The following is a 15802-nucleotide window of genomic DNA, read 5'->3' on the forward strand; positions in this document are numbered from 1 at the left end:
TGCTTGACTATCATTTGGAGATCAAGGATTATTTAGATTAAATAGTCCATGTTTTTATTTGGAAATGAGTGGGCTTCACGAACTCAATGAGCTTTGCTGGTCCATGTTTTGTTTTGAGTAAAATAAGATGTTTGCCACACCATGATTACTAATTTAAGATCTGTTGTCAGACCCATTCAACAACTTAATTAGTTTTAAGATAGGTTGGAGATGACAGAACATGAGAAAAGGAATTATTTCTTAATTGGAAAATTAAAAAAAATTGTGTATTCATTTGTATTTATACTCTTTGTGCTTTGCTTTTGTTTTGCAGTTCAGTTTTGGAAATGTCACCTCGAACTTGGATATTCTGTACATTTGCCGTCCTTTATTTAGGTTTTAAGCCTGGAATTGAAGGATATGATCAATTTAACAGCTCTACAAAGCTGCTACATTTGGCCATGGACGACACCACTGGGCGAGTGTATGTTGGGGCAGTGAATTCCCTCTATCAACTAACAGCAGAACTCCATCAGGAAGAGAGAACAAAAACTGGTCCGGAACCTGATGATCCAAAGTGTGTCCCACCAATAACAGAAGCATGCAAAACTGCAGTACTAACTGATAATTACAATCAACTTATTTTAATAGACAAAGATAAGGATAGACTTGTGATATGTGGAAGTTTATATAGAGGCATTTGCTCATTATGGCAGTTGAATAACATCAGTAAACTCATTTATGAAAATGAGTATGGTGGAGAAGCTACTTTTGTGGCAAGTAAAGAATCAACTGTGGGGCTCATCGCTACCATGAACGAATCAAAAGAGGGACCCAAGCAGGTGATTTTTGTTGGAAAGAGTCAGACAACATATTCAACTGCAATAATTAGCACAAGAACACTTTCTCCAATCGGATCGTGCTCGTATTTTGAGCTTATTCAAGATACTTCAGCTGTGAAACCAGACTCTCATCGACAGTATCGACATGACTTTAAATTTTCATTTGAAGATGGTACTTTTGTTTATTTCATTTTTTCTCGAACAGATGGAACACAGCATGAGGCTCCTCAAACCTATATATCGCGTATTTGCCTTAATGATGTCTTTTACCATTCCTACATTGAAATGGTCCTGGAATGTGATGATTGTAATCTTGTGCAGTCAGCTTACGTCACTAATCCTGGAGAAAAACTCGCTCGGAACATGACCGATTCAGGGACTTATGGGATTGTAACTTCACAGGATAAAGTACTCTTTGCCGTGTTTAACAGAGGTAGCCAAAAAACAGCCTCTCCTGATAAATCTGCTGTCTGCATGTTCTCTTTGAAGCAGATAAATGAAAAGATTGAAGAATATAGAGAAATCTGCTACAGTAACCAAGGGAAACAAGATGGAAAAGACGTTGTTTATAATCCTTACAGATCTGACAATAATAAGTTCAATTGTCCTAAGGATTTGAACAAGGTAACAAGGACTCGATATTAATTTACCTCTGTGGTATTTTTAATTTTTTAATGAAATGAGATTTAATTCTATACTGTATATTGAAATACTTAAATTTTTATTTGTGGTCACCAAACATTGGGACACTCTCAAGTCAATCAACACCTAATAGGAACACTACCCTTTTTAGACCGAATAATGAAACACTCTCCACTTTTATTTAGACGAGTATTTGTGCTTCCATGAGGCTTTTTAAAAAACACACACACACGCGCACACATTACTCTGATGATGGATAATCAGTTTTAAACTCCATGTGACGAATGCTTAAGGCAGCACGGTATCTGGCTGTAAACTAGATTGTCGACAGTGGCGACCCTGCCGTAGCAAAATTTACCACTTAACTGTTTTGCATGAAAAATTGAAGAATATGGAGAAATCTGCTTATAGTAACTAAGGGAAACAAGATGCAAAAGGTGTCGTTTATAATCCTTACATATCTGACTAAGTTCAATTGTCCTAAGGATCTTGTTTTATTAATTCTGGGGATGTGGGCGTCGCTGTCACGGCTGACATTTATTGCCCATGAGACGATGGTGTGAGCTGCCATTTCAGAGGGTAGTTAAGAGTCAACCACATTGTGGGTCTGGAGTCACATATAGGCTGGCAGATAAAGACGGCAGGTTTCTTTCCCTAAAGGACGCTAGTGAACTAGTTGGGTTTTTACCACAATCCGGCAGTTTAATACTAGCTTTTTATTCCAGATTTATTTAATTAACTGAGTTTAAATTCCAGCTGCCGTGGTGGGATTTGAACTGGATCTTTAGTCCAGACCTCTAGGTCACTAGTCCAGTAACATAACCACTATGCTACCGTACCCTTAAGGATTTGAACATGGTAACTAGGAACTGGATGGGAAAATGGAATAAGATTTAAAGTGAATTAACCCTTTCCGTATGCTTTTGCAATATACAGCACACTAATAATTTTTACTTAGATTCCGCAACACACAGATGCCATTTGACCCTGTTCAAGTGCCAGCTCTCTTCAACTTGGTGGGCCATAAATTGCAGCCTCTCCGGGTGCGTACGATGTGCGCACGCGCCCGAAGAGGCCTCGCAAGTGTCGGGTTTAGGCGCGCAAAATGCGTGCACCTAAACCCGCCAGTTGCAATCTGCCAAAAATTTCTTGTGACAGATCACACGCATCCCTGGGAGAAGGGCCTCCGTGGGCTGAGATTTAGGCTTTTTGCCCAACTCCTGCCCAGCTAATGTTCTTAAAACTCTTACACCTGGTAAAAACAGTCATAAGGCCTGCTTTTACCAGCTTAAGAGTTTTAAAAGATAGAAAAATTTAATTTTATCACTAATTTTTATATTAAAAACCCTGTTCATTAAGAAGTTTATTTTTAACCTTATTAAAACATTTTTACATTTTTTTTCTAAAACATTTAATTCAATTTCAATTAATTTTAAATATGTGAGGTGTTTTTTTAATTTATGTTTTGTGTTTTTGGGGATATTCTCATTGATAGTAATGGGAGCTCCATATATATGGAACTCACCATTATTATCAATGAGAATACTCCATTTTCATTGGCGGTCCAGGCCCATGCGATCCCAGGATGCGCGGCCCTCTGCACTGGGTTGTGTATCTAGGCCTCGGATCAGAATGTTCGTTCCTCTGGGACCACCAGGTACTTTAGTTAAAAAAAAATTCGGACCGAAGCATCCGCCCGTGGGAAGCCTCCAACTGCAATTTCTGGCCTGATATATGCTCCAGTTTCATTTCCCCGCTTGCTCTCCATTCTAGAATCACATCTGCTTATATATACCCACCTGCTTTAGGTAGTTATTGTTCTATGTGAGGTGAAAATAAATATAGCTTTTGCATTACATGCAGGAAATTCATCTGGATTTTTGCTAGCAGCATTATTTATACAATGGAGACCAGTCACTGTAAGTTTGAGGGGCTGATTGATATGTCTGAATACAATTATGTAATTTGCCATGTTCTTGCCCACTCAGTCAACCTGTCTATATTAATCTCTGCAGCCTCTTTTGTATCCTCCTCCCAGCTTACTTTCCCACCTAACTTTTTATCATCAGCAAGCTTGGATATGTTACACTTAGTCCCTTCATCGAAGTCATGAATATAAATTGTAAATAGCTGAGGCCCAAGCACTGATCCTTGCGGTACCCCGCTAGTTACAGCCTGCCAACCCGAACAGGTCTCGTTTATTCCTACTCTCTGTTTTCTGTTCATTAACCAATCCTCAATCTATGCTAAAAAATTATCCCCAATCCCATGAGGCCTAATTTTGTGTGGCACCTTATCGAATGCTTTTTGAAAATCCAAATACACTACATCTACTGGTTCCCCTTTATCGATCCTACTAGTTAAATCTTCAAAAAACTGTAACAGATTTGTCAAACATGATTTCCCTTTTATAAAACCATGTTGACTCTGTCTAATCATATTACAATTTTCCAAGTGCCCTGTTACCATGTCCTTAATAATAAATTCTAGTATTTTGCCTACTACTGATGTCAGGCTAACTGGCCTTTAGTTCCCCGTTTTTTGTTCCTCTTCGTAAATAACGGGGTTATGTTTGCTACCTTCCAATCCTGGGGGGCTGTTCTAGAATCTAGGAAATTCTGGAAGATTAATACCAGTGCATCCACTATCTCTGCAGCTAGCTCTTTTCAAACCCTAGGATGCAGGTTATCCGGTCCAGGGGATTTGTCGCCACTTAGTCCTATTAATTTCTCCAGTACTTTGGGCGGGATTTTCGGTTCTGCTCACTTCGGGGCTAATGGCGGCTTAGACAGTGGGGTTTGCGCCTCAGGCAGCAAAATTCATCAGCTGGGCCCGGAGTGTGGGGTGGAGAGTTACACACTTCTCTTAAGGCACTAGGCCAACTGAGCAACTGAAAATCCCGAGCTAAATGGTCGGCCTCGGAGCGCTGTAAGAGGGGCCTGGGAGGAGGGGGGTGGAAATATCTGGGGGGGGAAAACCACCAAAAACATTCCCAATAAATAGCTCATGCCACCACAACATAAATCGCAAAAAAAACCAAATCCCACTTACCGGAGGTCGACATTACTTAACTCACTGCAGCCAATACAGCTCGGACCACCAGCTTTCACAGGCGGTCCCAGCAGGGGACGCTTTACAGAGCGCTACGGATCAGGCGGTAGCCAAAAATCGAGCCGTGTCGTAACCCGGGGCGTTGCACACCGGCTCGTCTCTTCCGGACAGTAATGCTCCGCACCCAGTCGAAACCAGCACTGAACGTCCTGGCAGGGCGCTGGGAGCTGGCCATCCGCCCGGAAGTGCTTACTGCCGCCATTGCCGCCCCTCTGCTAACAGGGGCGGCAGAAGACCGAAAATCCAGTCCTTAAATATCTGGCTTTACTTATACTGAGTTTTTAAAGTTCCTTTAACCAAGTCATCTTCAGGGAATATAAACAAAGTTCTCCCTATCGTCCATCACAGCCAAATCCCTTCATCCTACGTATGATGATGATGAATTGTTGCTGGACTTTCTTCAAGGCCAGTATGTTTCCTTATTAAATTCAAACTCAGCTCGTGTTCAGAGTGAATTTTGATGGATTGGCGACATATTGCAAAGGATTCGGAAGTCAATTATGACTTCAATATTCTAACAGTTATCTATATGATAATGATTTAAATGTATAAAATTAATTTGTTTTTTTCAAAACTATGCTGTATTGTCAGTTTGCACTAGAGCACCCAAAACTGCACCAATTAGCTTTTATCAGCATTGTATATGCAAGCTAGTCATTAAATGTATACTGGGATCCTAAATTCTTTTGTTTATTTATTGTTCTAGTGCAAACTGACAATACAGCATAGTTTTGAAAAAAAACAAATTAATTTTATACATTTAAATCATTATCATATAGATAACTGTTCGAATATTGAAGTCATAATTGACTTCCGAATCCTTTGCAATATGTCGCCAATCCATCAAAATTCTTACATCCAAAGTGTACGACCTCACATTTTCTCACTCACTTATTTTTTGCTTGCCACCTTACAGCCATTTATTTCTCCATTGTGGATTTTTCCTTGAACCCCCAGAATCAGAAAAGATAGTTGAGGAAAAATTTGAGCAATCTGGGCTTTTCAGATCTCAGGAAGAGATGACTATCAGGAGAATCCAGCGGTATGAGATAATGAAACATTTAGAAAAACCAAGACTTTAACATTGCCTTAAGTTAATAGGTCAAATGGTCACAGGTCCAAGGGTCAAATGGTAAATTTAGAACAGATGTCAGGAAGTTCCTCATGCAAAGAATGCTAAACATGTGGAATGAACTTCTACATAGCAGTGTGGAGGCAAATATTCTGCAATTATTTAAGAACCGGTTCTGTTTGAGCTGGAGAGATACAACTATAGGTTTGTTCTGAATGATGAGTTAGGATGGCTTGAATGGACTTTCTCACCTATTGTGATCTCTCATTAGCTTTCTAACCAAGCTTATCCCAGGTCAGCAAATTTGAGCATAGTCAGAAATTACATACTTGAGGATCGATAAAGGGGAACCAGTAGATGTAGTGTATTTGGATTTTAAAAGCATTCGATAAGGTGTATTTGGATTTTCAAAAAGCATTCGATAAGGTGCCACTCAAAAGGTTATTGCGCAAAATTAGGCCTGATGGGATTGGGGGCAATATATTAGCATAGATTGAGGATTGGTTAATGAACAGAAAACAGAGAGTAGGAATAAACGGGACCTGTTCGGGTTGGCAGGCTGTAACTAGCGGGGTACCGCAAGGATCAGTGCTTGGGCCTCAGCTATTTACAATTTATATTCATGACTTCGATGAAGGGACTAAGTGTAACATATCCAAGCTTGCTGATGATAAAAAGTTAGGTGGGAAAGTAAGTTGGGAGGAGGATACAAAAGAGGCTGTAGAGAGATATAGACAGGTTGACTGAGTGGGCAAGAATACGGCAAATGGAATACAATGTGGGGAAGTGCAAAGTTATCCACTTTGTTGGAAAAACAAAAAAGCAGTATATTTGTTGAATGGTGAGAGACTTGGAAATGTTTGTATTCAGAGGGACCTGGGTGTCCTTGTACATGAATCACAGAAAGTTAACAACGGGTACAGTAAGCAATTAGTAAAGCAAATAGTAAGTTAGCACTTGTTACAAAGGGATTAGAACATAAGAGTACAGAAGTCTTACTGCAGTTATACACGGCATTGGTGAGGCCACACCTGGAGTACTGTATACAGTTCTAGTCTCCTTACCTAAGGAAAGACATACTTGCCTTAGAGGGAGTGCAATGAAGGTTCACTGGACTGGTTCCTGGGATGAGGGGATTGCCCTATGAGGAGAGATTGAGTAGATTAGGCCTATAGTCCCTAGAGTTTAGAAGAATGAGAAGTGATCTAATTGAAACATACAATTCTTAAGGGGCTTGACAGGGTTAATGCTGAGAAAATGTTTCCCCTGGCTGCAGAATCTAGAACACGGGGTCACAGTCTCAGAATAAGGGGTCGGTCATTTAGGTCTGAGATGAGGAGAAATGTCTTCACTCAAAGGGTTGTGAATCTTTGGAATTCTCTACCCCAGAAATGCTCAGTCATTGAGTATATTCAAGTCAGAGGTTGATAAATTTTGGGGAATGAAAGGAATTGACGGATATAGGGATAGCGCGGAAAGGTGGAGTTGAGGTAGAAAATCAGGCATGATCTTGAATGGCGGAGCAGATTCGAAGGGCCAAATGGCCTACTCCTGCTCCTATTACTTATGTTCTTATGTTACAAGAATGAAGGGAATTGGCAAACATAGAAACATAGAAAATAGGTGCAGGAGTAGGCCATTCAGCCCTTCTAGCCTGCACCGCCATTCAATGAGTTCATGGCTGAACATGCAACTTCTGTACCCCCTTCCTGCTTTCTCGCCATACCCCTTGATCCCCCGAGGAGTAAGGACTTCATCTAACTCCCTTTTGAATATATTTAGTGAATTGGCCTCAACTACTTTCTGTGGTAGAGAATTCCACAGGTTCACCACTCTCTGGGTGAAGAAGTTTCTCCTCATCTCGGTCCTAAATGGCTTACCCCTTATCCTTCGACTGTGACCCCTGGTTCTGGACTTCCCCAACATTGGGAACATTCTTCCTGCATCTAACCTGTCTAAACCCGTCAGAATTTTAAACGTTTCTATGAGGTCCCCTCTCATTCTTCTGAACTCCAGTGAATACAAGCCCACTTGATCCAGTCTTTCTTGATAGGTCAGTCCCACCATCCCGGGAATCAGTCTGGTGAATCTTCGCTGCACTCCCTCAATAGCAAGAATGTCCTTCCTCAAGTTAGGAGACCAAAACTGTACACAATACTCCAGGTGTGGCCTCACCAAGGCCCTGTACAACTGTAGCAACACCTGCCTGTACTTAAATCCTCTCGCTATGAAGGCCAACATGCCATTTGCTTTCTTAACCGCCTGCTGTACCTGCATGCCAACCTTCAATGATTGATGTACCATGACACCCAGGTCTCGTTGCACCTCCCCTTTTCCTAATCTGTCACCATTCAGATAATAGTCTGTCTCTCTGTTTTTACCACCAAAGTGGATAACCTCACATTTATCCACATTATACTTCATCTGCCATGCATTTGCCCACTCACCTAACCTATCCAAGTCACTCTGCAGCCTCATAGCATCCTCCTCGCAGCTCACGCTGCCACCCAACTTAGTGTCATCCGCAAATTTGGAGATACTACATTTAATCCCCTCGTCTAAATCATTAATGTACAATGTAAACAGCTGGGGCCCCAGCACAGAACCTTGCGGTATCCCACTAGTCACTGCCTGCCATTCTGAAAAGTACCCATTTACTCCTACTCTTTGCTTCCTGTCTGACAACCAGTTCTCAATCCACGTCAGCACACTACCCCCAATCCCATGTGCTTTAACTTTGCACATTAATCTCTTGTGTGGGACCTTGTCGAAAGCCTTCTGAAAGTCCAAATATACCACATCAACTGGTTCTCCCTTGTCCACTTTACTGGAAACATCCTCAAAAAATTCCAGAAGATTTGTCAAGCATGATTTTCCTTTCACAAATCCATGCTGACTTGGACCTATCATGTCACCTCTTTCCAAATGCGCTGCTATGACATCCTTAATAATTGATTCCATCATTTTACCCACTACTGAGGTCAGGCTGACCGGTCTATAATTCCCTGTTTTCTCTCTCCCTCCTTTTTTAAAAAGTGGGGTTACATTGGCTACCCTCCACTCGATAGGAACTGATCCAGAGTCAATGGAATGTTGGAAAATGACTGTCAATGCATCCGCTATTTCCAAGGCCACCTCCTTAAGTACTCTGGGATGCAGTCCATCAGGCCCTGGGGATTTATCGGCCTTCAATCCCATCAATTTCCCCAACACAATTTCCCGACTAATAAAGATTTCCCTCAGTTCCTCCTCCTTACTAGACCCTCCGACCCCTTTTATATCAGGAAGGTTGTTTGTGTCCTCCTTAGTGAATACGCGAACCAAAGTACTTGTTCAATTGGTCTGCCATTTCTTTGTTCCCCGTTATGACTTCCCCTGATTCTGACTGCAGGGGACCTACGTTTGTCTTTACTAACCTTTTTCTCTTTACATACCTATAGAAACTTTTGCAATCCGCCTTAATGTTCCCTGCAAGCTTCTTCTCGTACTCCATTTTCCCTGCCCTAATCAAACCCTTTGTCCTCCTCTGCTGAGTTCTAAATTTATCCCAGTCCCCGGGTTCGCTGCTATTTCTGGCCAATTTGTATGCCACTTCCTTGGCTTTAATACTATCCCTGATTTCCCTTGATAGCCACGGTTGAGCCACCTTCCCTTTTTAATTTTTACGCCAGACAGGAATGTACAATTGTTGTAGTTCATCCATGCGGTCTCTAAATGTCTGCCATTGCCTATCCACAGTCAACCCCTTAAGTATCATTCGCCAATCTATCCTAGCCAATTCACGTCTCACACCTTCAAAGTTACCCTTCTTTAAGTTCTGGACCATGGTCTCTGAATTAACTGTTTCATTCTCCATCCTAATGCAGAATTCCACCATATTATGGTCACTCTTCCCCAAGGAGCCTCGCACAATGAGATTGCTAATTAATCCTCTCTCATTACACAATACCCAGTCTAAGATGGCCTTCCCCCCTAGTTGGTTCCTCGACATATTGGTCTAGAAAACCATCCCTTATGCACTCCAGGAAATCCTCCTCCACCGTATTGCTTCCAGTTTGGCTATGTGCATATTAAAGTCACCCATTATAACTGCTGCACCTTTATTGCATGCACCCCTAATTTCATGTTTGATGCCCTCCCCAACATCACTCCTACTGTTTGGAGGTCTGTACACAACTCCCACTAACGTTTTTTGCCCTTTGGTGTTCTGCAGCTCTACCCATATAGATTCCACATCATCCAAGCTAATGTCTTTCCTAACTATTGCATTAATCTCCTCTTTAACCAGCAATGCTACCCCACCTCCTTTTCCTTTTATTCTATCCTTCCTGAATGTTGAATACCCCTGGATGTTGAGTTCCCAGCCCTGATCATCCTGGAGCCACGTCTCCGTAATCCCAATCACATCATATTTGTTAACATCTATTTGCACAGTTAATTCATCCACCTTATTGCGGATACTCCTTGCATTAAGACACAAAGCCTTCAAGCTTGTTTTTTTAACACCCTTAGTCCTTTTAGAATTTTGCTGTACAGTGGCCCTTTTTGTTCTTTGCCTTGGGTTTCTCTGCCCTCCACTTTTCCTCATCTCCTTTCTGTCTTTTGCTTTTGCCTCCTTTTTGTTTCCCTCTGTCTCCCTGCATTGGTTCCCATCCTCCTCCTCCCCAACAGCACTAGCAAACACTCCCCCTAGGACATTGGTTCCGGTCCTGCCCAGGTGCAGACCGTCTGGTTTGTACTGGTCCCACCTCCCCCAGAACCGGTTCCAATGCCTCAGGAATTTGAATCCCTCCCTGCTGCACCACTGCTCAAGCCACGTATTCATCTGCGCTATCCTGCGATTCCTACTCTGACTAGCACTTGGCACTGGTAGCAATCCCGAGATTACTACTTTTGTGGTCCTACTTTTTAATTTAGCTCCTAGCTCCTTAAATTCGTTTCGTAGGACCTCATCCCTTTTTTTACCTATGTCATTGGTACCAATGTGCACCACGACAACTGGCTGTTCTCCCTCCCTTTTTAGAATGTCCTGCACCCGCTCCGAGACATCCTTGACCCTTGCACCAGGGAGGCAACATACTATCCTGGACTCTCGGTTGCGGCCGCAGAAACTAGAGAGTAACCTTTCCCTTTGGTACAGGAATCCAGAACAAGGAACATATTAAAGGGGAAAGTGTGCCACTGAAAGTGTGGAACTTTCACCCGCTGCTCAGCTCTCTCTGTGGCTCTGTCCCAAATTCTGGGGACGGGTCATTTAAATAAAATGGGTGGGTGGCTGTCCCAATAAGGCAGCGTAATCCTGGTGTGTAACATGCAAGGAGGTGAGATAAAAATGTTTCTCTATACAGACCTCCAGTGACATCAGTCTTCCAACAGCAATTGATCCTTCTGGACTCTTTCTCCTCCCTGCCCCCACTTGGGACAGCAATTTTTAGATATGCATTGAAATGGGTAGAAACCTGGCAACAACAACTTGTATTTATATTGCGCCTTCAATGTAGTGAAACATCCCAATGTGCTTCACAGGAGTATTATGAGATAAAAATTTGACACCGAACCACATAAGTAGAAATTAGCGCAGGTGACAGAGGTATGTTTTAAGAGCGTCTTGAAGGAGGAAAGGGAAGCTGAAGGGTTTAGGCAGGGAGTTCCAGAGCTTTATGCCGAGGCAACAGAAGGCACGGCCACCAATGGTTCAGCGATTATAATCAAGGATGCTCAAGAGGACAGAATTAGAAGAGCACAGACATCTCTTGGGGGGGTGGGGGGGTGGGTGGGTGGTTGTTGGGCTGGAGGAGATTACAGAGATAGGGAGGGGCGAGGCCATGGAGGGATTTGAAAATAAGAATTTTGAAATTGAGGCGTTGCTTAACCGAAAGCCAATGTAGGTCAGCGAGCACAGGAGTGATGGGTGAGCGGGACGGTGCGAGTTTTGGATCACCTCTCGTTTACTTAGGGTAGAACGTGGGAGGCCAGCCAGGAGTGCGTTGGAATAATCAAGTCTTGAGATAACAGGCTTGGATAAGGGCTTCAGCAGCAGATGAACTGTGGCAAGGACAGAGACGGGCGATGTTACAGAGGTGGAAATAGGCGGTCTTAGTTATGCTGCGGATATGTAGTCAAAAGCTAATTTCAGGGTCAAATATGACACCAAGATTGGTTCAGCCTCAAACATATGTTGGGGAGAGGGATGGAGTCAGTGGCTAGGAAACAGTGTTTGTGGCGGGGACCGAAAACATTGTCTTTGGTCTTCCCAATATTCAATTGGAGAAAATTTCTGCTCACCCAGAACTGAATGTCGGACAAGCAGTCTGACAATTTAGAGACCTTGGAAGGATCACGAGAAGTGGTGGTGAGGTAGAGCTGGGTGTCATCAGCGTACATGTGGAAACTTACACTGTGTTTTCGGATGGTGTTGCCAAGGAGCAACATGTAGATGAGAAATAGGAGGGGGTCAAGGATAGATCCTTGGGGGACACCGGAGGTAACGATGCGGGGGTGGGAAGAGAAGCCGTTGCAGGTGATTCTCTGACTACGATTAGATAGATAAGAATGGAAATAGGCAAGTGCAGTCCCACCCAGCTGGTCGACAGTGGAGAGCTTTGGAGAAGGATAGAGTCGACAACCGTGTCGAAGGCTGCAGACATACCAAGAAGGATGAGGAGGGATAGTTTGCCTTTGTCACAGTCACAAAGGATGTCATTTGTGACTATGATGAGAGCCATTTTGGTACTATGGCAGGCACGGAAACCAGATTGAAGGGATTCAGATATGGAATTGCGGGAAAGATGAGCATGGATGTGGGAGGCGACAACATGTTCAAGGACTTTGGAGAGGAATGGGAGGTTGGAGATGGAGCAGATCCAGATGCCACACTGCCTTCCTCCAGCCGCCCCCTCTCTCTTCCCACCCCAACCCGGATCATACGATTTGGAGCTATCATAACATTTTTATTGATTAAATTGAACATAAGTCTAGATATAATGTCTTCATGAAAAGAGACTTGAAATTGTGTAATGCAAAACCTTAGAAGGCAGTTGATATGGAATCTATTGAAGTGTTTAAAAAGAAGATGGTTGTTTGTTTGTCCCGTATGGATATTAAGAATTAGAAGAAAGGGCAAGAGATGGGAATTGACGTTGTAGAGCTTTGATGACTCACAAAATGGTAAAGCAAGTTAGATGAGTCAAAGCATCTACCCCTGTTCCCATTAGCCTTTTTACTTTTCTCTGCACCATCTCAGGGCTTGACTGACTTGCTTGACCAAACTTAGACACGTAGTCCAAAATGCCTTCTGACTGTGTGGGCTTAGCATGCTGTCCTCCGACTTCTCATCTACTGATTTGGCTTTGATTACTCAGGATACAATAACCCAGCTCACAAAATTCAGCCACTCTGAGGCCTGGATAAGCCTAAATAAACTTTAGGCACTCTGCGCTTGTCCAGCGCCCAGGTACCTGTAATGGGGTGGAGAGAAATATTGCGGCCAATGTCTCATCCCAAAGATGGTGGAAACTAAGCTTGGAGTTCAGTGATGCGCCAAGTTTTTGCAGCTCTGGACTTAGCCAGAGAAGGCAGGTGGGGAGGTTAATGGATTCAGATCAGAGATGCTGATGAGAGGCAAAGAAGATGAGTTATTTTTTTATCCTAGCAGTTTTTACCTTTGTGGAAATGAGACTTCCTTCAAAAGCCTTCTGGAAGTTGTAATATATAATGTGCATCCTATTGCCATTGTACACTAATTCCTGTTGTCAGCTTATTACTTGGGTATCTTGGGAAGGTGCCAACTTAAAAGGCACTGGGCAAAACCTTCAACTTCAGTGAATGGAAAAGAAAATCAAGTGGGTTATACAATGGGTGGCTGATCTGCTGCCCATTTTGCATCCCCTTTGGAGTTGAAAGTTTTGCCCACTGTGCCTTGAAAATGTAGTCAGAGTTTTCAAGACACAAAGATAGGAGAGCCACATCATGCACAAATGGCAAGGAGATTCATTTTAATATTGTATTATGTGGTTGCTAACTGGTATAAAAAAGATTTTAGAAGACAACTCCTTTAAGTAGTGTATTCATTTCACAAAAGCATTACATAATTGTTAACACTGAGGGCAATCTTTCTATTTACCCATCTATTGATTTATGAAAATTAGAGCTAACGTCCATTCCTTCTTTTATTGCTGCACCAAGGGCCAAGCAAAGGCATATCCTTGCAGTGGAGAACATCTTCCATACCCCATTGCAAGTAAAGGGGGTGTTACTGCTGAAGCACTGAAACAATATGGGACCAATTTATCAGCAATAGCTGTGATCGTGGAGAATGAAAATACAATTGCCTTTTTAGGCAACATAAAAGGAGAAATTCATAAGGTAAGACTTTAAGGGGAAACTTCCTACTTTCTGACATTAAAAAACCCACATGAATGGGATCTGTCTGGGAAATTTCAACTCATCACCTAGCTGGGAGAAGCTTTTCAGCTTTTCCATTACTTGGAAAGAAAAGAAAGCAGGACCATTGCTACCTTTCAAATAATATCAGTATGGTTATCCCTGGTCCGCGCGAGAGCCCCTGGCCCCAATTGTTCAGCGTTTCTTTTTATACATTCTGGATCTGATTCTTTGTGACCAGTTGCACCGTTCCCTATTCTGTATCAGTACTGAAGCCATATTTTATTTTGTATTTACTCTTGAATCTGCGATCACTTTCCAATGAGTCATTTTATAGTAGAGAGTGGAATTCTCTACCACAGAAAGTAGTTGAGGCCAATTCACTAAATATATTCAAAAGGGAGTTAGATGAAGTCCTTACTACTCGGGGGATCAAGGGTTATGGCGAGAAAGCAGGAAGGGGGTACTGAAGTTTCATGTTCAGCCATGAACTCATTGAATGGCAGTGCAGGCTAGAAGGGCTGAATGGCCTGCTCCTGCACCTATTTTCTATGTTTCTATGTTTCTATGAGTTGGAATAAACATTAGACTATAACTTGTGGAAAATGTCACACAAAAATGCAAATGTCTTGACTAACTTCTGAATTCCTTCTTGAATAAAAGTAGATATTATTTGGCTAAATGTGACAAATCTACCACATGAGGTATTAATTTAAACTTAGGCAGCAGTGGTCATCATTTTTAAAACCACACTCTCTAAAAGAGAACTCAGTCATGTAAGCAATAACTATTCATGTGCTCCAAGGGGAAACAGAATCTGAAAAAGCTGGAGCTTGCATTATTGCATGACCACATCCCCTTTCTTCATTCTTTTCCCATCCTCTGGATAATGCCAATTTCATTCCTTTTTAATTGAGAAACCTGAGTAAAGGAATGGAGGTCGTTGTCAAGATGCAAGACGAGCAAAAAGGAAGTAATGATTAGGAGACAGCAAGCTTGTTTTTTTAACAGCTTGTAATTTGTAGAAAGAAAAGAAGACAAATACAAAATATGGTAGCTAATCTTGGGCTTACTGCCAGTGCCACACACTAACCCGCATGGGAACATCCAAATTAAGAAGGTTAATATGTGGTGTACGAGGGAAGGACTCCGATTCCTGCGGCATTGGAACCATGTGTTGGTGAACCAAGTGCACATCAGGACATACCATTATCCTCAGGGAATTAGAGGAATGGTTGAATGGCATCTGATGAACAAGGATATAGAGATAGACCTGTCTGATATATAATCTAGGTGTGATGTGTGCAAGAAGTTTCAAGCTAAACGGCAAAAGGAACTGCTTATTAGCCACCGAATTCCAGAAAGGCCTTGGGAGAAAATAGGGTGCGATCTGTTGAAAGTGATCGGAAAAAACTCTCATGTTCTATTACCCTGATTTTTATTTAATTAACAAAGCAATGGAAAGCAGACGTAAGTCAAAAGCTTGTTTTGCATGTTATGGAATCCCAAATGAGGTATATCAGACAACAGACCACCATTGAATTCAAGGGAATTCCATGCGTTTGAACTCATTGTTCCATCATGTCACCAGCTCACCAAGGTATCCACATTTAAATGGCAAGGTACTTATTACAATTGTACACCTAGAAAAGGCACAAGTGTTTGGCACAGACCTTCCGCAAATGATGCGCCATGTGAGACACTGCACAGCTCACCAGCTCAAAGACTATTTGGCAGATAAAGCAAGACACATGCACTACAAAATAACCAGAAC

At 42.3% G+C, this 15802-nt stretch overlaps 1 protein-coding gene across 1 annotated transcript in view; it reads left to right on the plus strand.

Annotated features, from left to right (window-relative positions):
• Nucleotides 1-311: 311 nt before the first annotated feature.
• Nucleotides 312-15802, plus strand: part of LOC139278482 (plexin-B2-like) — a 101804-nt gene continuing 86313 nt past the window's right edge. Inside the window, exons 1-2 of the mRNA XM_070897308.1 lie at nt 312-1445; nt 13831-14010. Of these exons, the coding sequence (XP_070753409.1) occupies nt 327-1445; nt 13831-14010 (1299 nt within the window). The 5' untranslated portion in view covers nt 312-326. The remainder of the gene's footprint in view (nt 1446-13830; nt 14011-15802) is intronic.

The sequence above is a fragment of the Pristiophorus japonicus genome, chromosome 13, assembly GCF_044704955.1.
Source record: "Pristiophorus japonicus isolate sPriJap1 chromosome 13, sPriJap1.hap1, whole genome shotgun sequence".
NCBI lineage: Eukaryota > Metazoa > Chordata > Chondrichthyes > Pristiophoridae > Pristiophorus > Pristiophorus japonicus.